Here is a 27,339-nt window from a genome sequence, read left to right as displayed (position 1 = left end):
TGACTACAGTCATCTTCCCAGTCAAGTGAGATAAGGTCCACTTCTGTGGTCCCCTCATATTCCAGATGCAGGTCAGTGGTCTAAGACAAAATATATAATGGTCACTGGAGGATGCAAATCTATACCCATTTTTTCAGCACAAAAAAGTATGTAATCTACACCAACTGTGTGGACAGTGCTTTGACAAGGGTGGAAGTGGGGAAGTTGGGGGGTCATATATAATCAGCTGCACCATACAGAGGAGACCCCAAACACACCATACAAAAAAAGTTTACAAATTACATTAACAACTGTAAGTTATGTTATGCTCTTGCCACTAACATAGTTAATCTATATATCAATAAGGCTTCTTCCCCCTTACAAGGGATGTAGTCAGCCAAGGCATGCACTTACCCCCACCCATTAATCACAGTTATATCTAATAGTTATTTACAGATTAAAATATAAAACCTGCATGTTTTCAATTTCTTACTGGTACCATCTTTCTGATAATTGAACAATGTACAATTAGCCACCTTGCTTAGAGTGAAAATTACACCAGTTCATTACCAAAGCTAAATTCAACTCTGGGCAATTAAATTCCTTTAAGGGAGCGTCACCAGCGACATTCAGAAAAATTCTGGTACATGAGCAAATTTTAGGTAAATATTTAAAAAAAATCTCTATGATGGTGGCAACATTCATGCAAAGTTATACAGCTGTATTTCGTTTCTATTTTTTTTTTATACAGAATACAATCCTTGGTGCCACTTTAATGTACAGTCTTAGCATGCTACCTAAACTACAAAAACTTAATATTGTAGGATGATGAAAATAAATTGAATATTGTTAAAGTTTTGGTTCATTGGCACTTGATTTCCTGGTTCATATAGAGACCAGATTAGGGAAAAAATATGTGAATCAGTATGATATATCACTTTAGCCATTACGGTATTTGAGTGTCTCTTAAGAATATGAACATGATAGCCATTGAACCACTGCTTCCTTCTACAGTTACCCTTCACAGCAGCTCCCAGTTCAAATTACCTTATCAGAAGAAGAGATGGTATGACCTCCAAGGTTCCGAGTCAGGTTGCCAGACAAGGCCTTCAAAACTGCAGGGTGGTGATCGCTGAAGGTGTACCCAGCAGGCTGGCAGCCTTTGATCACAACCAATCCCAACAACCCAAGCCCAGCACCAAGCTCGAGAATTTTCTTACCAGTGAAGATATGAGCATTGTCCAGACACCACTGGCTCATTACATGTCCAGCCTGTAAATCACAATTCATTATCCATTTCATAACTTCTTTTAATCTTTATTGCCTACACCTATTTCATCTTCAAGTATATAAACATGATTTTAACCCCTCCCATACCAGTTGGCAATTTTCCTTTTATTCTTGCTAATATTAAGCTATTCACTTAAGTTTAAATGTGTTTGAGAAGTATGGTAGAGGTTACTAGGTTGGATAGAATGAAATACAAGGTGAGGAGGAGAAAGGGGGTGGAAAATGAGATGGCAGATAGGGTTGATGAAAGAATTTTTGGGATGGCTTGGACACTTTGGAAGAAAGAGTGAAGAAAGATTAGTAAGTGTGGAAGGCACAGATGGATGGAGTGAACAGGAGGGGATGACTGAGGATGACCCCATACACTTAATGGATGGACTAATCCCTCTAAATCAACTGCATTCATATTTGTCCCTTTTTCCCTAGTACAGTGGAACTATACAAGCATTTCTCTAGTCTAGAGGCACATTTCCCTCCATCAGGCACACATTAAAGTCTTAATAACCAATTCACTATAACTACTCCTCCCTTTATCTGACACCCAGGTTTCTAACCAGCCTTCATCACTTACAATGCTCTTTGTATCTTTTCCTATAGTCCTGTTATTTTCCTCTTCATCAGTCATTTTCTTGACATCTCCCACTGACACAGTCAAACCCTTCCTATTCTACATTACATTCAATAAAATCCCTTAAATACTCTACCTATCTTCCCCTTCCTACCCTCACTTCCTCTGGCATATTTCTGTCTACACCTCTTATATTTTTCTCTTGACCTGATTCATCCTCCCGCTTGTTTCACTTCCTTCCAAAAGACTATTATATTCTTTTCAAATTTCTCTATCAAAATACTTCAAAATGTAATTACCCATGGTTGAAAATTCAATGCTATAAATTAACCAATACAACAGTTTGGTTTTAATTCATAAATGAGACATTTTACAATCTTTTTTTTTTTTTTTTTAAGCCAGACAATTTTATTTTCTATGTTCTGAAGGGTTGGACACAGGTCTCAACAGTGTAAAATAGAATGAAGTAATTTGGTGTTTCCAAATTATATAGTGTTCAACACTAGCAGAGATGAACAATGCTGTTTATAAAAAGGGGAGCCAAGTCAAAATGGAAGATAATGGTATTTAGAAACAATTATATATAAACAAATAAATCAATAGAAATATCTTCCTGGAATCTATAGGGAAGGGAAATACTACTCAGCATCCACATGCTATTGATCCAACTATGGTTCATCACCCTCTCAATATTATATCTGCCCTCTCTATAGCTTACCTCCCATGTGTAGAGTCCTGTTGTGCCGTCTGCCACCAATTGACCTGTCTCATGCATAGTGATGATGATGCTTGGTGTTACAAAGTAGGTGCGGAAGTAAGAAAGATCATCTTCCTGTCCCTGGCTGCAGGCCAGCAGGCGTGTATAGGCACAGTAGACCTCCTCATCCACAGTATGGCCCAAATCCTCAAGCTGAGAAAAATTATCAGTAACTCCTGGTTAGTGATACCTGTTTCACAATGACTAAACGGGTTTTCCTTAACCAATAAAATACCCTGGCTGAAGCCTAGTTCCCTATATGGAGTACTGATTGCATACGTTTTATGCAGTCAGCACTTTAGGGACTTTGGTGACAATTTAAGAAAGGTACAATTTAAGAAAGGTAAGGTACAATTTTACCTTTCTTAGATTGCACTATCCTACGTCATGACAATAGCCTTAAATTTAAAGTATATCGTAAACCAACCAATGTAAGCTCATATATTAATTATTATTATTCTCATCCAAATAATATTAAACATTCAGTTTTTTCTTCAATGTTTCTAAGAGCTTTTCGTATTTGTAGTCCGAGTTTATTGATGACAAAATCAGAAATGCTTTTAACATTGGGCTAGAATTAAAATACCCTAAACAATTCCTTAATATTGCTTACAATTTTGCAAGGAAATAATTTTTTACTCCTCAGCCTAAATCACCTTTTAGTTATCATAATGTTTTAATTTTGCCATTTCAAGAAATTTTGTTAAGTGTCACAGAATTATTAAAAAGATTTAAAATAAAGGTAGTTTTTAAAAATTATAGTACAGTAAAACATAAGCTCATCAACAATAGTTTTGAAATTAAAAAAGGATGCAATTATAAAATCCTTGCAAAATGTGTAATCAATTTTACATAAGTCAAACTGCCAAACCCTTAAACATTAGAATTGAACAACACAAGAAAAATGTTAGGGATGGCAATAATTCTAGTGGAATATTCAAGCATATTGAATTAAATAATCATCCAGTTGATTGGAGTAATCCCCAGGCAATCTATTATACCAACAATAGCAAGAAACTTAATAGACTGTAGTTTGATCCATACCACCAGTGATCAAAATACCAACCTACACAAGGGCTTATATAAACTTGATAATTTTATCTGTCAAGAAATTAACAAAATAATATCAGGTAAAATGTAACCCTGCGACTGTGACCTAATGTCGCCCTACCATCATTAGTGGACGCATTGACCCTTACGAATGTGACCTGATGTCGTTCCGCCATCATTAGTGTATTGACATTGACCTTCCGCCTTCCAGGGGGTAATTGTCCGCTACCCTTATTCAAATTGTCTTTGTGCCTTTTTACATGTATATATAATCTATGCATTTCTATTACTATGTACTTTTGCACTGAAGATGTAATATACAAAAGTGCTCTGCTTTGTTAGTTTCTTTTTCCAAGTGGTCTACTTTGCATAAGTGAACAAGTACCCGTGTTCTTATTAGCATATATATATATATATATATATATATATATATATATAATATATGTATGTATATACAAATATATATTTATATATATGTATATATATATATATGTATACATATACATATACATATATATTTGCATATATATATATGTATATACAGTATATATATATATACATATACATATATATATATATATATATATCTATGTGTGTTTATATATATATATATATATATATATATATGTGTATATATATATATATATATATATATATATATATATTATATATATATATATATATAATATTATATATATATATATATATTACCATGACCTGAGTGATGGTGTTTGCCTGAGTGACAGTGCAGAGTGATGGCAGAGCAAGCATGTATTTACCTAGTTGTATCTTGTGGGAAGGGGAGCTACATTCATGGTGTCCCGCCTTTGTATCTCACATGTGTGTGTTGGGAAGGGGATTCTACAACTAATCTGAGTTGTTTTTGTTGTTTGTTGTTTGTTGTTGTTGTTGTTTTGTTGTTGTTGTTGTTGGGTTGTTGTTTTTGTTGGTGTGTTGTTGTTGTTGTCACCTATTATTTTCTTTACATGACTCTGGTGATAGATTAATTATCACTGATTATAATCTACCTTTTTTTCTTTTGACTTTGCTCTTAAATAATCTCCCATTTTATATTTTCTCATTGGTCGTCTCTCTCTCTCTCTCTCTCTCTCTCTCTCTCTCTCTCTCTCTCTCTCTCTCTCTCTCTCTCTCTCTCTCTCTAACATAGTTTCAAGATTTTATATTTCTTTATATTGAAATTAATTTTCCACTCCTGGCTCTATTCTTATCTAGGTCTTCCTGTGGTAGTTTCCAATCCTCTTTGTTTTTCACTTTCTTTATGATCCTGGTATCATTTACAAATAAGTTTGCATACCTATCTATTCTACTCAATCAATCAAATCAACCATTTTGAGTCCACTGCTGAACAAAGGCCTCCTTCATAGCATACCATGATTCACACAACTGCACCAACCTTTGCCACATCACTCCTGCAAACTTCTCAATCTCATCTCTCCACCTTCTGTCTGGTCTCCTTCTTCCACGCTTCCCATCTTATGGCGTCCACTTAGTTACACACTTACTCCATCGCTAATAAGTTATTCGTACTAACTTACCTGCCCAATTCCACATCCTCTCTTTTACCACCTCTACAGTATCTTTCACTCTAGTATGCTCTCTCACCCAACTTGCTCTCTTTCAGTCTCTCAGTGTTATTCCCATCATTGATCTCTCCATTCTCCTCTGTGCAGTCCTTAGCTTTGTTTCCATTGCCTTTGTCAGTTTTCAAGTCTCACACCCATAGATTATTGCTGGCAGAATGCATTGATTGTAAACTTTACATTTCAAACATAAAGGTAGAGAGCCTCTCAGGATTTTATTATATTTATCACTTTCCAACCAATTGTAATACATCTTTTTATTTCATTATCATGATCTTTGGTCACTTTCAACATCTGGCCTAAATAATTATACTCTTCAACTTCTTCAAGACTCTCATCATCAATTATAATCTCTTTACTTTGAACTTTTGTGTTAAACATTACTTTGGTTTTACTCTTATTCATTTTTAAACCTACTTTAAGATTTTCCTTGTTCAGATAACTCAGTATATCTTGCAAGTCTTCTGCTCTTTCCGAAATAAGAATAATGTCATCTGCAAATCTTAGGTGGTTCAAATATTTGCCATTAATCTCCAAACCTTTCTCTTCCCTAATAATCCTTCTGAAAATCGTTTTGCAAAGGCAATACATGTAAATAATTTGGGTGAAATTGTATCTCCTTACCGTACTCCTCTCACAGATTCTTGATCATTTCTGTAGTCTATACTGTAAGACAGTTGAATTTTAGCTGTACTTTTCGCATAATAATATTTCTAAAACCCTTACGGTTATGTTCGTATTGTACCCTGCTTGTGTAATGAGCTTAGTATCGCTATTTTTTCTACTGAAGTCAAAGGCCTTTTTGAATTTACAAAAATTTAAACAGAGAGGTATATTGTATTCTGTTGTTTTTTTGATTGTGTGGGTTCATCGCCTGCAAATGGTCTAGAGTCAAATATCCACTCCTAAAGCCTGCCTAGTTCTCTTCAGTTAGTTTCCATCTAAAACTTGATTTTAGTCTAATTTTAAGGTTCTTGGAAAATACCTTTATATACATTTGATAGCAAGCTCATTGGTTGATAGTTACTAAGGTCCTTCTGTTCTCCTTTTTTTATGAAGCAAAATAACTAAACAGCATTGCACCATGATTCAGGAAATGCTTTCTTAACATAAGCACTGGAAGTAACAACTGAGTTAACTTAATATGAACTTCTTTCCCTGCGTCTTTTTGAACAGATCTATCAGTATACCATCTTTCCCAGGTGCTTTTTCTCATTTCATATTTTTTAGAGAAATTCTACTTCCTTTGTAATCTCTTGTACACTACTAACGTCTACAGATGAATTTATTGACTCAACTACGGTCTTCGACAAGTAAAGCTCTTGATAGAATTCTACTCTTTTAACAATTCTGTCTCTGCAGTTAATGATTTCTCCATCCCTATATTTCAAACATATTCCATTTGCTGCTGTCTACCTAAAAGCCATGTCTGCACTCAGATCCCTTTAAAACCTTTCACCTTTCCGAATAGTTTTTCCACTATTTCATCCATGTTATCTCTTTCTTTTCTCCTGGATCTCTGCCTTTTGTTGATAAGCTTGTTTAGTTCTACTCTTTCTATTTCATCTCTCCTGCTTTTTAATCTGCATGGTCCTTCTTCTTTTAATTAGGTCATTTGTAGGTTTGGTGTATTTGTTTTCTCTAATACTTTTTGTACTTCCTACCTTCTCTGCTGATTCCCTTATGATATTCACTAAATTCAAATTCATATCATCAACAGTGCCCTTGTTAGTTTTTAGAGCTTCAAATCTATTTTCAATTTCCAACTGAAATTTTTTCTTATTATCCTTAATCTTTGCAAAGCTGATTTTCTTTTTTAAAACTAGTTTATTTCTCTCTGCTTTAAAATTGAATTTAGCTGTACAACCTACCATTCTATGGTCATTACCTATGTCAGTGGTTCCCAGCCAGTGTGCCACAACACCCAAGGGTGACGTGAGATCAACTGAGGGTGCTGCCAAAATTCAGGGCAAAAATAATTTTCGTATTACCGACTCTCTCTGTCATCCATTTTTGTTCATTAAAGCAGCATCAGTGTAAAGATGAGTATTTTTTATTATCCAGGGACAAAATCTTGTTACACTGATGTTGGATCAACAAAATACTGACAAACTAGAATTTAGATTTTCTAATAAGGGTGCCGAGGACTTCTGAAAGGCTTGGCAAGGGTGCCTCAAGCCAGAAAAGCTTGGGAACCACTGACCTATGTTGACTTTAATTACGACCATAACATTGCTAACGCTCTTGCTCTCATCTCCTAATATAAAGTCTACTTCATTCTTTGTTGTTCCATTTGGATTTCTCCAGGTCCATATGCAACCTACACACTTTTGGAAGAAAGTGTTCATTATCCTCATGTTGTAGTTCTCTGCAATTCTGACCAACAACTCACCTCTGTCATTTCTTTCACCTACTCCCAACTTCCCAATGCATGACTCATCTCCCATCTTTTTCCCCACTTTAGCATTAAAGTCTCCTATTATCAACATGTATTTACTTTTTTTTTTATCCATTACCAGACTTAAATCTTCATAGAAGGGCTCAATTTCATCATCTGAACTCTGTGAAGTTGGTGCATAAACCTTAACTATTTTTAGAGTGTATCTTTTACACAGCCTAATCACAATCCAAGCTACCCTATCTGATAAACTACAGGTAGTTGTCGACTTATGATCTATGCAACTTACAACTGATCGACTTTATGACCACGAGATAGTGCAATAATATTTAACATTTAATAGAGTAATAGAATTGCAATGTTATGCCTGGCAGTGCAGTACAATTACTCCGCACACCACGAGACGCGAGTATGATAGTTTTGGCAGGCTGCTGGCAGCATCAGCATCCCAGCCAGCTAAATTTTCTTTCATTTTGTTTGTTTTAAGAAAAACGTTTCCTAATTTTGCATCGCATTTTGTATTTTTGTATTTTATATGTTTTGCAATTAATAAAATGTAACAGTAAAACTTTTTTATGCCTAGGCTAGTTTGTTGTCAATAACAATATGTTCGGTACAGTACGTAAACGAAAACAATGTGTTTTGAAATAAAATAAAATCCTAATTTTGCCTTGCATTTTGTATTCTTACATGTTTTGCAATTAATAAAATGTAACAGTAAAACTTTTTTATGCCTAGTCTGTTGTCGATAACAGTATGTTCGGTACGGCATTTTGTATTTTTATGTTTTGCGATTAATAAAATGTAACAGTAAACTTTGTTTATGCCTAGTATAATATTTTCGGTACGTAAACAAAAAGAATGTCTTTTGAAATAATTTTTTTCCTAATTTTGCCTTGCAATGATTTTCATGTAACCAACAAAAAAGTATTTGTAGGTCAAAGATGACAGGACTTTATTCAGTATGCATAGGCCTAGGCTACATTTCCTAACGAAAATTATAAAAAAGTTAATGAATATTAAACAATGTAGCTCAAAGATAATAAGATTTTATTCAGTATGCATACGTTTCCTAAAGAAAGTCCGATGGTAAAATAATAAAAAGGCTAAAAAATACAGTATTAATTATCATAGGTCAAAGATGATAGGATTTTATTCAGTATGCTTAGGCCTAGGCTACGTTTCCCAAAGAAAATCAGATAAAATTATAAAAAGGTTAAAAAATACTATACAACATAGTTCAAAGATGCTAAGATTATTTCAGTATGCTAAATATAATATACAATATATATATACAGTAACAAAAATAATATTTAAAGGGTAACATATACATATATATATATATATTGCAGAAACCACAGGGAAATTAAAGTCGGAATGCTGAACGTTTTCGTCTATTACGTCCTCAGAGTAATAGACGAAAAGGTTCAGTATTCCAACTTTAATTTCCCTGTGGTTTCTGCAATATCTTTTCGTCACGCGTTATTGTGATTGTTTTTGCAATATATATATATATATATATATATATATATATATATATATATATAATATATATATATATATATATATATATATATATATATATATATATATATAAAGGGTAATATATACTGTATATAAAGAACAACTTGCATCCAGATCGGCTTACGACCTGTCTGTCGGAACTGAACTCGGTCGTAAGTCGACGACTACCTGTATTGAACTTGACTATGTTACCAGCAACTTCTCAGTTTATCAAGAATCCTAGTCCACTAGATCTTTGTCCTTACCTCTATAGTAGCACAGGTGGTGACCATCTTGTAATTGCATCAACTTATCAACTTTTCTTTCATTCTTCGGACTTCACTCAGTCCTACGATGTCCCACTTGATGTTGTCTAGTTCTTCCATTAAATTCTCCAACCTGTGGTCTTCTTAAAGAGTTCTTACACCTTGACATGGTGGATAGGCTTGATAATCTTAATGATTGCAAAAGCTATGTCGATAGAGAGGAAATTTCTGCAGGGGCACCCATATCAAACAGGTTTTGTAATAAAGCTAAGAGAAAGAGCAGCTCAAACACACAGTCACAGGACCCACTGCTAATTGGCACATCCCTGATGACAAACAAGGAAATTCCTCATACTGTAGATATATGGGGTACCGTCATAATGATGGCATGGGCCATTGGGCACCCTATAGACATAGGGATTCACCAAATATAAGGTGACACCAGAGAAATATCTCGCCAGAAACCAGTTGGCAGGGAGGTGAGATTACTGCCAGATCCACTTCATAGCAGTTATGAATAGCACAACCAAAACAAAACCGGGCATTCCTGTTGGATCATCGTCTCCTAAAGGTCCAACCGCATTGCCTCATGTGCTTAAGAGCAGTGTGCCACCAAATGTGAGTAAGCACTGTCCAAGCAGATCCAAGTCTTGGACATTAACCCCTTCGATACGATGACACCTACATAGGCATCATGAGGAGCAAGTGGGTACGCGAGGATGCCGATGTCGGCATCTTGATTATATTTATTGTAGTTGTACCTGCGTGACCCCCATACTCTGTAAACTGGCTTCATCATATTTTCTATGGTTATCAAAATTCACAGGTGAAAGAGAGAACAAGCAATACAGCGGTGACTTTATTTTTTATAATGCGAGTATTATGACGCAACATCGCACGTCTGGCAGCGAATGCTGCCCGCGAGATTTTGGCCCAGAGTGAAGGGGTTAAATAGCATGAAGAAAATGAAGATCTATTCCACTAATATCATTTATATACAGAACATTACAGGTGTCAGAAATGAGCCCTGTGGTACACCACTAGTCACTCTTTTTCAGTTCAAATTTTCATCTTTCACTACTGTTCTCATACATCTATTAATTAAAAAGTCTTTTATCCATTTCAGTGTATTCTCTTTAAGGCCTATGTTTTCTAACTTCCACATCTTTTGTGAAATCCTCTATCAAATGCTTTTTTCAATCATTTAATCAGTTGTTACTTTAAGTTTCACTAGGTGGAAAACCCACAGCCCAAATAAGGCTGACAACAGTCCTCAAAACCTCCCACAGAGACCTTTGGGAAGAAAGTTTGGACTGCTGTCTATGTTATATCAGTGTGGGACTGTTTCTGTCACTGGCTAAAATTGGTAGTAAGAGGAAAGCAGTCATCAATTGTCAGTTCCTTAAATGTGAAAAAGTGTAAAAAATATAGGTTAAGTTGATAGAGATATCTTGGGCCCAGTCCAGATATCAAGTGTCAGCCCCTCAGGGTACACCTCCTAAGGTGTTTGACAGGTTTTGAAATGGGCAGTTTTGCTGTCCATCTTGTAGAATCATCACATGCAGGTACCTGTCATTGGCCCCTGAAAAGTTATAGATGTAGTGAAGAAGGATATGCATGTGGTAAATGTAAGAAAAGATCCAGAAAATAGAGTATGGCAGAGATGAGTGATCCCTTGTAGTGACCCCTAATGGAAGCAGCCAAAAGAAGAATCTTTCATAAGATATAGAAATCAAAATTGAAGATAATATTTTAATCATACACATTCAGTTTTTGGAAGAGTATTCACAAATTACAAGATTATGAACTAGTTGTACTCTACTTTCACAAGATATCTCACCTTTGATATAAGTGTTTTCAAGAACAATCGTGTGTATGCAGCAGTTGGTGGATATTCAACAGCAATTGGATGGTAAAGGGTTTGCTCAAGAAATTTCTGTTGTACTTCTAGGGACTTATCTTCATCCAGGTTGTAGAAAAGCTTCTGAAATGTGAGTAAATGAGTTATCAATCAATCTCTTCCCCTTGGTCTCTCTTGGTGGAAACAACAGCTCCCAGGTAATCATATTTTTTTTTTATTATACATTGTTTACTTTTATTTATCAAATTATTCATGTATATATAAATAAATAGGTAAATATATAAATAATTAAATCAATAAAAGTAAACAATGAAAAAAACAAAGCTATGTTTTAATCATCCTCAACACCTTTCCAACTGCAGTTAGATTTTTCAAAATATATTTCTAGCAACCAATTAATAAATGTTAAGGATATCTGTACAATGTTCATAATGACCAGAATTCCCAGTACCCTGAGGAGAGGCAACCCTGTATTTTCCCAGACCACAGGAGAGGAGCCAGTCACACAAGCAGGGAATGACAAGGTGGTAAAGAAACCAGCATGGCATAATATTGTATTGCCACACTTGGTAACTACGATAGATTATTCTATTAATGAATGGATGGGCAAGATAAAATTGTGTCTAATCCTGAGCACCATGGATGAGATGACAATTATTCAAACATATCTATACAATATTGATTGGGAAATCCTACTTTAATTTGGATTGTTTTGATTAGTAATCACAAGATGGTTCTTGTGTTTTGCTGCCACCATCCCAACCACAAAGCTAAATATATATTTTTGAACATGTGGTAGCTCATGATCAACACATGGTTTTATTCCATTCCCCCCTTTTAGGCCATTTTTGTATTTACCTAGTATCTTATGGGAAGAGAGCTATGATCATAGTAACCTGCTTTTGTATCTTTCAGCATCCAGTTTGATCTTAAATTCTTGTATAGTCATAATGACAGTGTGGAACATTGGCCACCCCATATAGGGATTCACTGAATATAATGAATAAGGTGACACCAGAGAAATATCTCACCAGAAACCAGTCAGCAAAGAGGTGAGATTACTGCCAAAACCCCTTCATACCAACCATGAACAGTACAACCAAAACAAAACAGGGTGTTCCTGCTGGATCATCATTTCCTAAAGGTCCAACTGCATTGCCTCATGTGCTTACAGGCAGTGCGCCACTGATTGCAAATAAGCACTGTCCAAGCAGATCAAAGTCTTGGACATTAAACAACATAAAGAAAATTAAGATCTATATTTACAATGTAAGAACTTTCTCAGAAGACCACAGGCTAGAGAGTTTAATGGAAGAACTAGATAACATCAAGTGGTACATCATAGGACTAAGCTAAGTCCAAAGAGCGGAAGAAAAAATTATACAATTACAAGATGGTCACCACCTGTTCTACTATAGAGGTAAGGACAAAGAAAGATCTAGTGGAGTAGGATTCTTGATCAACCAAGAGGCAGCTAGTAAGGAAGTCAAGTTCAGTAGTTTATCAGACAGGGTAGCTTAAATTGTGATTAGGCTATGTAAAAGGTACACTCTAAAAGTAGTTCAGGTTTATGCACCAACTTCACAGAGTTCATACAATGAAACTGAGTCCTTCTATGATGATTTAAGTCAGGTAATGGATCAAGAAAAAGTAAGTACACGTTGGGAAGTTTGGAGTAGGTGAAAGAAATGACAGAGGCAACATGTTATTCAATTTTGCAGAGAATTACAAAATGAGGATAATGAACACTTTCTTCCAAACACATGTAGGTCATAAATGGACCTGGAGAAGTCCAAATGGAAAAACAAATAATGAAGTAGACTTCCTATTAGAAGATGAGAGCAAGTGTTAGCAGTGTTATGTTCATAAATAAAGTAAACATAGGTAGTGTCCATAGAACGGTATGTTGCATTGCTAAATTCATTTTTAGACCCAAGGGAAATAAACTAGTTTTAAAAAAGAAAATCAGCCTTTCAAAGATTAAGATAAGAAGAAATTTCAGTTAGAAATTAAAAATAGATCTGAAGCTCTACAAATTCATGAAGACATCATCAAAGGTATGAACTTGAATTTAATGAATATCATTAGGGAATCTACAGAAACCTGGAAGTACAAAAAGTACTATAGAAAACAGATACTCCAAACCTACAAATGACCTAATTAAAATAAGAGGGAGCCTACAGATTAAAAACAAGAGAGAAGAAATAGAAAGAGTAGGACTAAACAAGCTTATCAATAAAAGGCAGAGGTCAGAGAAAAGAAAGAGAAACATGGATGAAATAGAGGAAACCGTTCAGAAAGATAAAAGTATTAAAGGAATTCAGCGCAGACATGCTTTATGAAGACAGCAAATGATATGTTTGAAAGATAGAAATGGAGAAATCATTAAATGCAGAGACAAAATGGTAAAAGGAGTAGAAGAATTTTGCCATGAGCTTTACTCATCAAAGACTGTAGTTGAGTCAGTAAATTCATCTGTAGACATTAGTACTGTACCAGAGATTACAAAGTAGAATTTGTTCTAAAAATATGAAATGAGGATAAGCACCTGGGGAAGATGGTATATCGATAATTTTTTTGAAAGACAGAGGGAAAGAAGTTCATATCAAGTTAGCTCAGTTGCACCCAGTGTTTACGTCAAGAAAGCATTCCTGAAGTGTGGTGCAATGTTATAGTGACTTTGTTCATAAAAAAGAAGACCAGAAGGACCTTAGTAACTATCAACCAATTAGCTTGCTACCAAATGTATATAATATATTCCCCAAGATCCTTACAAATAGACTAAGTCAAGTTTTAGATGGAAACCAACCAAGAGAACAGGTAGGCTTAAAGAATGGATGTTCAACTCTAGACCATTTGCAGGCAATGAACAAACTAATTGAAAAAATGACAGAATATAATATACCGCTCTGTTTAGATTTGTAGATTTTAAAAAAGGCCTTTGACTCAGAACAAATAGCAATACTAAACTCATTATGCAGGCAGGGTACAAACAAATCATAAGGGTGCTAGAAAAGATTTATGTGAAAGGTATCACTATAATTCGACTACATAAAGGTACGGAAAATATCAAGATCGAGAAAGGGTACGGCAAGGCGATACCATTTCACCAAACTATCTACAGCTTGTTTGGAAGAGATTTTCAGAAGGTTGAGTTGGAAAGAGAAAGGTTTAAAGATTAATGGCGAATATTTGAACCACCTAAGATTTGCAGATGACTTTATTCTTACGTATGTATGTATTATTCTTATTTCAGAAACAGAAGACTTTCCAAGATATGCTGAGTGACCTAAACAAGGAAAGTCTCAAAGGTTTAAAAATGAATAAGAGTAAAACCAAAGCAATGTTCAATACGAAAGTTCAAAGTAAAGAAATTATAATCAACAGTGAAAGTCTCGAAGTTGAAGGGTATAGTCATTTAGGTCAGATGGTGAAAGTGACCAAAGATCATGACAATGAAATAAAAAGACGTATAACAATTGGTTGGAAAGTGTTTGGTAAATATAATCAAATCTTGAGAGGAGAGGTTCTCTACCTTCGTGTTTGAAAAGTAAAGTTTATAATCAGTGCATTCTGCCAGCAATAATCTACTTGTGTGAGACTTGGAAACTGATGAAAGCAATGGAGACAAAGCTAAGGAATGTAATGAGAACAATGGAGGGATCAATGGTGGGAATAACGCAGAGAAACTAAAAGAGAGTAAACTGGGTGAGAGTGCAGGCTGGAGGGAAAGATATTGTGGAGGCGGTAAAAGAGAGGAAGTGGAATTGTGCAAGTAAGTTATCGTGAACGACTGATGAGTGAAGGAACAAGTGTGTTACTGAGTGGACACTTTGAGATAGGAAGCATGGAAGGGGGAAACCAGTTTGCAGGAGTGACATAGCAGAGATTGGCATGGTCATGTGAATCATGGAGTGCTATGAAGGAGGCCTTTATTTAGCAGTGGACTCAGGATGGCTGATTTGATTGATATATATTGTAGAGATCTGGACTTTATAAATCTAATAGTACTTTCAGGTCACATGAAGAATTGTCACCCTAGAATGCCCACATGAAGAATCGTCACCCAATAAGATCCCACCTGAAGAATTGTCACCTCAGTATGCCAAATATCAACAGTGGAGTAAAGATTAGGTTAAGTCAGGCTGAGTTAGGTTAGGCTAGGTTAGGTTAAGCTGGGTTAGGTTAGGTTGGGTTAGATTAGGCTAGGTTAGGTTATGTTGAATGGGGGTTATGCTTACTTTCATCAACTTAAACAACCAAAGAATCGTAAACCCAGGATGACCCACATGAAAAAGTGTCACCCTAGGATGGCCCACATGAAGAATTGTCACCCTGTCGAAGTCTGGGGTGATGATTCTTCATGTGATCCATACTTGCTAACCTAGTTAAAATGAGTATATTTTCTTATATTGTTTTCTGTTTTGTTCTCAGGCTGTGCTAATGATTTTTTGGTTGAATAAAGCCTAAAGAAAGGTTCTAAGTATTCTTTGAAAATAACTCAATTTAATCAACCAAAAAGCTGCATCTGATCTGAAGATGGACAAGTTCCTGAGACCCAATAGACCAACTCACCTACTGGTGCACAAGAATGGAATCACTGGAATCATGCTTTCTCTGCATTCCTGGAATCCATCACAAGCCTTAATCCTAACAAGCTGAATACATTTATCAATTTTGTTTCTCCAACCATATATGGTTATATTGCAGTGTGCTACCTATGATTCAGCTATAAATCTTCTCAAAGACCTCTATGTCAAGCCCAAAAATTAGGTGTTCGCAAGACATGTATTGGCTACTCGTAGGCAGCATGAAGGGGAGACAATAGATGAGTATCTACAAGAGCTTCAGCTGCTCAGCAAGGATTGTAACTTTAAGGCTGTTACTGCTTCACAAAATCGGAATGACTACATACAGGATTCTTTCATCACTTGTTTGCTCTCTCATACAATCAGGCAACGATTGCTTGAAAACAAAACTTTGGACCTAAATAGCCTACTGTATGGCTGCTGATCAAGCCAGGGCTTTTGATGTTACTCAGAAGACCTTGGAGTCTTATTCTCATTTTACTGTCTCTGGTGTAAGTGCTGCTACAACACCTGAGCCTGTTTGCACCGATGATGGGAGCTGTGCTGCTGTAATATCTGAAACTGCTCATTCTGCTGAAAAGTCCTTATACAGACACAGGTTCGGTGAAGGTTCTTCCAGAGCCTACTGCCGATTCATCTGAGATGAATACTTTCCAATACTGTAGGTACATACATACATACATATAAGGCTCTCCCCCCCCCCTCTACAAGAAGGGGAGCCAAAAAACAAAGGCATAAAAACCACTCCCACCCATTCCATCCCCAACATACTCCACTACCTTCCACCCCCTTCCCTCCCTCCTATCTTGGCACCTCCTAGATAATGGGTCATCCATTCATCTTGCCCAGTGCTCTAGGTCAGAAGCAGTATTGCAAGACACAGCATATCCACAGCAATGCCACTTCATCAAATCGGCAACACCACCCCTTTCCATCCCCTCATGCAGAAAAAGAGATGACGAGAAGAAATCCCTTCAGACTGCACCAAATTATTATTCACACATACTTCCTCTCCCCCATCCCCCACCCACTCCCTTTCGCGCATCACAGCATCATCCATACACAACCTTTCTCCACTCACCCCTATCTTCTGTCTTCTCTCTTCCTTCCTCAACAGACATTCCCCTCTTTCCCAATACCCATTTTACCCCATCCATCCATCTCATCCTTGGTCACCCCCACATGTTCACTCCTTCCTTCTCTGCCTTCCACACCTCTTTCACTAGTTTTTCTTCACTCATTCTTTCCATGTGTCAAAACCATCCTAATGCTCTTTCATCAACCTTATCTCCCAACTCCCTTTCAACCCTGTTTTCCTCCTCACCTCCTCATTTCTCATTCTATCCAGCATAATAACTCCTATCATATTTCTCCGGCACCTCATCTCACATTCAAACTCCTCTCTTATGTTCTATGTTTCTGCACAATCCAGTGCTGTCAGCACAATCACTCCTTCATACAATCTCCTCTTAGCGTCCATTCCCAAATCTCTATTTCTCATTACACTTTTTAATCCACCAAGGCATTTACTTGTTTCTCTCAATCTACATTCTACCTCCACCCCCACTCCCTTTCCTGCCACATTCACACCCAAGTATCTAAAACTATCCACTTCCTCCAATTTCTCTCCCTTAATACTCATTTCCAGTTTACTGCCACTTTCTCCCCTTGTACATCTCATTACCTTACTTTTACCCACATTTATTTTCAACTTCTTTTGCACATCTTCCCAAACTCTGTCACTAACTTCCTCAATCCCTCCTCTGATCCTGCCACAAGCACAGTGTCATCAGCAAAACAACTGGTTTATCTCCTACTCTTCTCCATTTTCTTTGGTCATCTCCAATCCATGACCCACAACCCTTGCATTTACCTCTTGCACCACTCCATCCATGTATAAATTGAACAGCCAGGGTGACATAATACATCCCTGACAAAGTCCCACCTTTACATCAAACCACTTACTCTCTCAATTTCTAATCCTAACACATACTCCACTACTCTCGTAAAAACTCGACTGCTCTCAACAGCTTTCCCCCTATCCCATATATCTGCAATACCTCCCACAGTACCCTCCTGTCTTTCCTGTCATAAACCTTTTCTAGATCCATAAAAGCCCCCCCAAAATATCCTTAACTTTTCTTATAGCTTTCTCACATATATGCCTTACCACAAAAATCTGATACATGCACCCTCTACCTATCCTAAACCCACACTGTTCCTCACCAATTACTCCCTCTGTTCCTCTCCTAATCCTCTCAATCAAAACCCTCCCATAAACCTTCCCAACTACACTTAACAAACTGATCCCTCTGAAACTACTACACTCACACTTTTCCCCTTTTCCTTTGTAAAGTGGAACTATACAGGCACTCCTCCAGTCCTCCGGCACTCTACTCTCTCTTAAACAAATATTAAATAACCTCACCAGCCAGTCCATCATCACTGTACCTCCTTTTTTCAGACATTCTGCATGGCATCCATCCAGACCAGGTGTCTTACCTGCTCTCATCATCTTAACAACTGCTTTCACTTCATCCTACCATATTTCTCCTCCATTTTCCTCACTCATTACGGTCATTTACTTAGTGCTTCCCATTGCACCTATGTTTTCTCTCCCTATCCTTCACATTTAGCAACTCCCTAAAATACTCTACCCATCTTCCTCTTATTGCCTTCTCTTCCATTATCATCTCTCCATCTGCACCTTTTACCTCTTCTCTACTTGATTTGACTCCTCTTCCTCTCTTAATTTCTTTCCAATTTTTCTTTTATTATTTTCATAATTTTCTGTCATACTCTTACCCCATTTCACATTTGCTCTCCTCTTTGCCTCCTTAATCTTATGTTTTACTTCTCTTTTCTTTGTACCTCTCATATGATTCCTTTGTCCTATTTTGTAATCAATCTGTGAAAGATTGCTTCTCCTCTACAATCTTGTTTCCTCACCCCACCAATCACTACCCTTCCTTCTATTTCCTCCCATCCTCCTTGTTCCACACACCATCTTTGCACACTTTGAGACTCCCTCCTTGAACCATCCTCATTCCTCCACTCCAATCCTTCACTCCCTCCCACTCTCTCAGCTACTTCTTTTACCCCTTTTCTTTCTCATTTAAGCAGTTCACTTTAAGCACCTTCCTACCTTCTGTCCTTTCCCTCTTTATCCATCTATCCTCCACTCTCAACTTAGCATCCACCAAAAAAATTATCTGATATTCCTCCACTCTCTTTCCTTAGAACATGTGCATCCTTAACTCTTCCTACTCTTCTCCTGGTTACCACTATATAGCCCATTAACGTTCTACCATCCTTCCATCTACCACCCTCTCCCATGTGTACTTATGTTTGACTTTCTTCCGAAACACTGTATTTGCTATGATCAACTCTCTAGACACATCTCTACCATCAACTCTCTACTACGATTTTTTCCTTGAACGCAACACTTCTCAACCACTCCGTCTATTGGTTCATTTCCTACCCTAGCATTAAGGTCTCCCAATACAACTACATTGACATTTCTCCCTAATACCTCTATGCATTCATTTAAATACATCCAAAAAGCCTTTGTTTCCTCAACACTCTTCTATTAGGCCCATATGCAGTTACAGAAACCCACCATCTCCCTTCCCAGTTTCACCTTCATCCACATTAACCTTGAAGAAACCTCCTTCCACTCCACCACACACTTACCTATCTCTTCACTTACTAGTATAGCTGCCCCTTCTCTCCCTCGTCCTCTCTTCACTCCTGAGGAACCTCACAACCACACTCCCAAACTCACACTGGCCCCTCCCTTTCAACTTAATTTCACTCAATGTCAATATATCCATCTTCTCACAAATACACTGCCTGTCTCTTTCCTTTTACTCTCATCTATACCACATCCATGCACATTAAAAGACCCAAACCTTAGGGTACTGGTTGGAAAACTCCTAGACCCTCTTATGCCTTAACTTTTTTTTAGGAATGTCCCTTTTGGGGCTACAGGGAGAAGGATGCCTTGTCCTATGCCCATCCCGTTTTTTTTGTTGCCTCATACGACTGAAGTGGGGAGGCTTGGTGGCAGTATTCTTTTCCCCCACCACAGGGTTAGGCAAAGAAAGGAAATGAATATTCAGAGAAATGGTACAGGACAGTAACAAGGGGTGGGGGGACAGCATAATGGAGGGACAGTTGCAGTATAATAAAGTATCATCATTTCTCTATGAACAGAGATTTCCTCTATCACAGACAAAATGATGTGTGGCTCTGGTCTGTAGGGGCACCCCATATAGACCCTAAAGTATCAGCTGCCACAATAATATGCAGCCAATACCCTAGACAGGGACACTGTAGGTGATCAGAGTATATTCATCAAGGAAGGAGATATGAAAGTTGATGCTCTTCTGGCCTGGGTATCTGGTGCTCCAGCTAGTCTCCAATGTAGGGATGAACCCTCCACTCCTACACATACTGATTCTGAACAACTGCATTGATCTATGTGGAAACGGCACAAGCCTCTTCACTATATAGAGCATTGATTCTTCATGGGAGGGGAGAATGTGGAGATCTGGGTTGTATAAAACTAATTGTACTTGTTAACCTAGATAAAATGAGTATATTTTCTTATATTGTTTTCAGACTGTACTAAGGTTTTTTGGTTGAATAAAGCCTAAAGAAAGGTTCTGAATATAAATATAAATATATATAAATATATATATATATATACATATATATTTTTTTCTTTATTATATCTGTTTTTCCCCAATTCTATTTCTTCTTATTCATTAGATTTGTGATAACATCTAATTGTTGTATTGTTCTTTTTCTTGTTCAGTTTATCTTGGCTGCTTTTTATTTCTCATTTTATTTTAGGGTGGCTATCTCTTGAGTATAGTTAGGATTGAATTTTTTCTGTTATCCTTTTTGAATGTATCTTTTGGTTGTTTTACAAATTGCTGTTATCTCTTCAACAACTCTATATATAGATGGGAACTGTTTTATATAAAAAATCACTACATATTTCTCTATATCCACTGTGTACTCTGGCCAATTTGTTTGTTTGTAGTTTATAAATACTCTTGTGTGCATTTGTTGTATTTATTCCTTCTAGTTCTGTAGTAACCATTATTGAGTGCTGGTCTGAAGGGAGGTCATATAGGATTCCCAATGTCATTTGTGTTTGTAAAGATGGAAGGCACAATGTTATGTATAGGAATATTGTTTGTTGGTTATTTTGAAGGAGTTACCTAATGGAGTGATTGATAGAGTTTAATTTGTTTGAGTTAAGGAATTGTTCTAGCATTAATTATCCTCTCTGGCCTGCTGTTTGCATGCTAAGTCAGACTGGATGATGCACATTCTGGTCACTTACCAGTATATGGTTTGTTAGTGAGCTGAGTAGATGAAGTTTAGGGGTGTAGCCTCTGGGGTTGATGAAAACAAAGACAAAGAATACTACTATGTGAACTGTAGGGTGCTGTGTTGTATGTGTATTGATGATCAAGCAGATGTAGCCAAGCTTAGCCTGGCAAATCCTTGTTTTATTTTTTCTTGCCTTTCCTTGCATTCCCTAGCTTGGCATAGCCAAGTCTTGCCATGGCTTGCCTTGCATAACCTGTCCTAAGGCTTCAGAAAACTACACAGCAATTGTGAAATTATTAAAGTAGTGATATGCTCATAGTAAGTTGCGTTAAATAAGGTCTACATTAGATTTGGTTCAGGTTTAAGTTAGGTCTATTGAAAGCTAAGTTAGCTTTAGGATAGGTCTGGTCAGAGACAGGTTAGGTTTAGGATGCATTTGGTAATAGTTAGGTTAGGTTTAGGATGTATTTGGTAATAGTTAGGTTAGGTTTGAGATAGATCTGGTCAGAGCTAGGTTAGGTTTAGGATAGGTCTGGTCAGAGTTAAAGTTAGGTTTGGCATGGGTCTGGTCAGAGCTAGGTTAGGTTCAGGATAAGTTTGGTAAGATACAGATTTAGGATGAATTGTTAAATAGGTAGGGTCATTGGGTTAAGTTGTTGGAGTGTGTAACTGAAAGTATTATCTAGCTAAGATCAAAGGGAAACAATTGGGAGATGGATGGGAGTGGGTGCATGCCATGGTTGGCTGCCTCCTTTATATGAGGGAAGTCTTTGAAAAAGTATTTTGTTATAATAAATAATTGCTTAGTTTTGAAACTCAAGAAATGCATCATAACAATGACAACTGTTTACAAATTCTTGCTGATTTTAAAGAAATATTTTATATTCTTGGATACCAAATATTTGTTAGGTTTTCTTAAATTTAATCATACATTTCTTGGACTTCTGTACATGTGGGAAAGCAGCACATCCCCAAATCACCCACCACACACTTTCCAGATTGTAGGCAGAGGTGCATTGCAACATGTATTGGTTTGCAGCTGATTCACAGTCAGTACCCTAATTATAGTACACAATGGTGGTGTGTTGGACTGTTTGAACTGTATTTTGGAATGGGTTTGAGCATGTGCCATCGAACTTGTAAAGGTAGTCCTTGTCTGAATTAACTTGGACCAGTCATTGATCTGTAAAATGTCAAATTCAAATATCTTGAAATTGTAAATAACATACTTCAGTGTCAAATAAGGACAGTAATAATGTAAGTAAACATGAGAAAACAATGCCCACCAAAGAAGCATGCTTTCATTATCTAAGAGAGGAAAATAAACTCAGATAACTAAAAAACAAAGTATCACAACTAATCATTTACCAACCTCCCACTCGAAATCTTTCACTGGATACATCCTTAAATATTGTGATGTATAACTGGGATCCATGGTCTTATCATCTATGTCATGTGTGGAATTCAAATTGTTTAGGTTAGGTGAAAATAACGAAAGCGAGGCAAATCTAAAGGTAGATAACATTTTATTTCCACCATATTCCACGACCCCTTCCAGGGTATCAGGGTACTTTTCATAATTTCTATATATTGACTCATGTCAACAGTAGAGTGCAGAGACTGCTCATGCAAGAAAAAATGCACAATTTCAGCAATGCACGTGATTTTGGTTACAGTAATCGTGTGTGGGATAAACCAGCTTCCTAGACGCAAGCTGAAAAATAATAAGGAAATGTTTACATTTTTTATTGCTAAGAAGCCAGTCGTGTGAACGTAATCGATTATTTGTAATCGATAAATTCGATTACTTTGAAAAAATTGTAATCGATTATTTTTCAAAAATAGCATACTTTAACGATTACAACAGATTCCTATAGTAAACAGTTATATAGTGTAAAAGATAACACAAGTCTATGTTTGAACGTTTTCTTTAATGCCACAGAGTCCATGCGCACTTCGCCTGTAGGCATGTAGTGCAGGTTGTGACAACATGACTGGATAAGGACCTTGGTGCCTCACTCACTGACACTCGAAGGCTCCATACAAAATACAAATCCAGGTATGACATTTCTGCTAATGTTTTTCTGAATTATTTGCCAAATGATGAATATAGCACGAATCTTGGACAGCAGGCAGTAGAGAAGACTGAGAACATGGCTCCTGTTAGGGCAGATAAAGCTAAATAGTGTGTGCCTACAACTTGGTAATGCATTTTATTCCATTATTTCAGACTGACGAAATCACAGCAGCATGAATGAGGACAGAATAGAATCCAAGCGTCCCCGTAGCAGTAGCGTGATATGGGAAAATTTTGAAAAGGTTGCTGATTCACCAGGTAATGCAAAATGCCTAATTTGCGGTGCAGTATACCACTACTCTCAGAACTCATCAGACCTGATTAACCATTTGAGTGCCGAACATGGTAGTTCGTATGAGAGTGCGAAGGAGCAAGCTATCTCATTTGAACCAGCATCATCAGAACAATCAAAGCGTCCTCGCAGCAGTAGCGTGATATGGAAACACTTTGAAAAAGTTGCTGATTCACCAGATAAAGCAAAATGCCTAATTTGCGGTGCGGTTTACCAACATTCACAGAACACATCAAATTTAATTAAGCATTTGTGTACTAAACACGTTGGTTCACATGGGAGTGCGGAGCAAAATATCTCAATTAAACCGGCAGCATCAGGACAAACAATGGATCCGAGCAGTAGTTTGATATGGGAACATTTTGAAAAAGTTGCCAATTCACCAGGTAAAGCAAAATGTTTAATTTGCGGTGTAGTTTACCAGCACTCACGGAACACAACAAATCTGATTAAGCATTTGAGTACTCAACACGGTAGTTCACATGAGAGTGCGGAGCAAAATCTCTCTTTTAAACCAACAATTTCCGGTCAAACAAAGAGTCCTCGCAGCATTAGCATGATATGGGAACACTTTGAAAAAGTTTCTAATTCACCAGGTAAAGCAAAATGCCTAATATGCGGTGTAGTCTACCAACACTCACAAAACACATCAAATCTGATTAAGCATTTGAATACCAAACACAAAGGTTTATATGAGAGTGCGAAAGATCAAAATATCTCGCTTAAACCAACAACTACCGATCAAACAAAGAGTCCTCGAAGTAGTAGCATGGTATGGGAATACTTTGACAGAGTTCTTAGTTCACCAGGTAAGGCAAAATGCATAATTTGCGGTACAGTTTACCAACACTCACAAAACACATCAAATCTGATTAAGCATTTGAGTACCAAACATGGTAGTTTACTTGCGAGTGTGGAGCCAAAACTTCCAATTGAATTAGCAACATCAGAACAACCAAAGCATCCTCGCAGCAGTGGCATATGGGAACACTTTGAAAAGGTTGCTAATTCACCAGGTAAGGCAAAATGCCTAATTTGCGGTACAGTTTACCAACACTCGCAGAACACATCAAACCTCATTAAGCATTTGAATACCAAACACAGTAGTAGTTCATATGAGAGTGCGAGAGAGCAAAATGTCTCGTTTGAACCAGCAACACCAGGGCAAACAAAGTGTCCTCGCAGTAGTAGTATGATATGGGAATATTTTGAAAGGGTTTATAATTCACCTAGTAAGGCAAAATGCCTAATCTGCGGTGCAGTTTACCAGCACTCACAGAATACATCAAATCTAATTAAACATTTGAGTACCAAACATGGTAGCATATATGAAAGTGTGAAGGAGCAAAAAATATCATTTGAGCCAGCAACATCAGGACAACCTGTAGTGACGCCCTTGCTTTCTTGTGTTTCAGTCTGGGATAATGACAAAAGTTGTGCAGGAAAATTAGTTAATACATAAAGAAAATTTATAAAAGCAACCAGAATAATAAACAACTCTTGGTAATGTTTCATGGAGGAATTTGAGAAAATATAAAAATTCAAGAAGTGTGAGGAATTCTATATTTCGTGTGTGCGTTTGTGAATTGTGTAATTTTTATAGTTCTATCGGAAAAGTTTATTAAATCTTAAAAGAAAACACCGCTTAGTTAACTGAAAACACTGCCAGATAATAACAAAAAATAGCGCATGCTATAATGTGGAAAACATATTGGAACCAACCACCTCTCCAGAGGTAAAGATGTGTTCTCTCTCTCCGCCTCACTCCCTCCTTGTGACGATGGTTTCTCCTTTTCTTATTGTTGAATAACACTGTGAAAAAGATAAGTTGTTACCTTTTTTCGTATACAGACTAGGGAAAGTGAAGAGTGAATTAAAATGAAACATTATTACTTTTAGAAATAGTTAAAATTGAACGTTACGTTAGTGTTATGAATTAGGTGAAATCCTAAATTCGTAGCGTACAGGTTTCCGCGTTTCAGGCGGTGAGTATAAAATTTGAGGCCCATATGTGAGATTGAAAGATATGGGAGAACAGTGGAACTTAAATAAACCATGTTGGCCCTAAGATAAACAAATCGACTTTCGTCCGGAACTGAGAACATGGATAAATGGAAAGTCCCAAGGAAGGAGAACCCCTTGTTGTTTTACAATGAATTACAAGGAGCTGATTCATTGTACACAAAATGAAAAAATTACTCAAATCTTGTCCTACATTTTTATATGTTCTGGATGTAAAGCAGAGTTATTATTTGTATCGTTTACAGAAACTTTGGTTATATATCTGATATTTATTGTGGCATAGATATTTTTTATGTATTTGTTTCATCTGATTAAGTCAATGTAATGGTTTATTTAGTTATATTTACACATGTATTGTATATATAATATGTATATACATATATATGTGTATGTATGTATGTATATGCAAAACAAATCACTAAGCCTGATGATGTACGAAAACGTTCGGTATTCAATTATTTTATTCTCCAAGTGGTTTTTGCAAATACACACACACACACACACACACACACACACACACACACACACACACACACACACATATATATATATATATATATATATATATATATATATATATATATATATATATATATATATATATGAGCTGAGAGAAGTAAGCAAGAGAAAATAGCATGAGTTATAAATAGAATAAAGTTGAGATGGGCTGGGCATGTGGCTCGTATGACCATAAAATTCCAAAACGAGTTATGGTGGGTAGAAGCCTGGAAGAAGATCCAAAGGTAGACATTGAATGAAATGGATGGGCAGTCTGGACGCGGAGTTGGACAAAGGAGGAATAGTATCATTAAACAACCTAGGTGGAATCAGCACAGGACCGAAGAACATGGTGAGGATTACCGTTGGCGGACCAGAATCTACCGGAGGTTCAAGATCCAACGGAATAGAGAATATATGTGTGTATATATATATATTATATATGTGTGTGTGTTCGTGGACAGGGAGGACCAGTTTAGACTATTGTTGAAGGTTTATTTGACCAAAATGTGTTATATATATATATATATATATATATATATATATATATATATATATATATATATATATATATATATTGTCATTGCTTCTAGTAGTAGTATTTGTCCTATAGTCAGCGCAACGAGAAATGACCGTTAAGGCGGGGTTAGGAGATTTCCCGGTGGTGCCACATCTCCACAGATAACACGGCTCGCACGGCTCACACTGAATGCAGTGTGAGGGGGGGGGGGCAGAGAATAGATGTAGCGGCACGTCGCTCTCTCTTGCTCATATGCCATGTCTATGACTCGAGGAAACGAAACCTTTGTATAGAAAACATTGCTTTGATTTTTACCTCAGTGGTGTGTGACAAAAATTATAATATGATTATATGTGGCAACATTATAAAAATATAAAATAAAATTATGAAATGAAATGAAATTATAAAATAAAATAAAATTATAAAATAATTATATGTGGCAACACAGGGGGTCTCCCAGTGCTCCGCCCTAACGGCCATTTCTCAATGCAACGAGTATAGTCAGAACTTTATTGACTTGAAACATGACTTGGCCTCTAAATAAATTGTAACTAGCATATACCATTGTCTCAGTTTTTAATACCCTGGTGACCACGAGGGTGCTTTCAGGCACCGAACACTCTGCGGTATTACTGAGCACTGCATGCCACTCAAGGGGCCAATGCAGGCTCGTACTGGCGTGGGCAGCGTGAAGGAAAAGATGCCGGCGTACGTAGCCAGTA

At 36.8% G+C, this 27,339-nt stretch overlaps 2 protein-coding genes across 4 annotated transcripts; one reads left to right on the top strand and one right to left on the bottom strand.

Moving 5' to 3' along the window:
* LOC143022871 (protein-lysine N-methyltransferase EEF2KMT-like) lies at positions 1-23,374 on the bottom strand (the record flags this gene model as incomplete). Of its 3 annotated transcripts, XM_076181260.1 has the most annotated exon segments (6): positions 1-80; positions 1,027-1,251; positions 2,556-2,747; positions 11,253-11,396; positions 22,193-22,391; positions 22,581-22,769. In XM_076181260.1, coding segments are annotated over 5 exon segments (674 nt in total), but the record flags the coding sequence as incomplete, so codon positions are not given.
* LOC143022870 (uncharacterized) lies at positions 22,213-26,102 on the top strand. Its single transcript, XM_076181257.1, has 3 exons — positions 22,213-22,257; positions 23,151-23,267; positions 23,439-26,102. Exon 3 carries the CDS (start codon positions 23,459-23,461, stop codon positions 25,037-25,039), a length of 1,581 nt encoding a protein of 526 aa, XP_076037372.1. The 5' UTR covers positions 22,213-22,257; positions 23,151-23,267; positions 23,439-23,458; the 3' UTR covers positions 25,040-26,102.
* Positions 26,103-27,339: the final 1,237 nt, after the last annotated feature.

This window comes from Oratosquilla oratoria, unplaced genomic scaffold (genome assembly GCF_046742065.1).
Source record: "Oratosquilla oratoria isolate Oo_2021 unplaced genomic scaffold, ASM4674206v1 SCAFFOLD211, whole genome shotgun sequence".
NCBI lineage: Eukaryota > Metazoa > Arthropoda > Malacostraca > Stomatopoda > Squillidae > Oratosquilla > Oratosquilla oratoria.
This window is presented reverse-complemented; position numbering and strand designations above follow the sequence as displayed.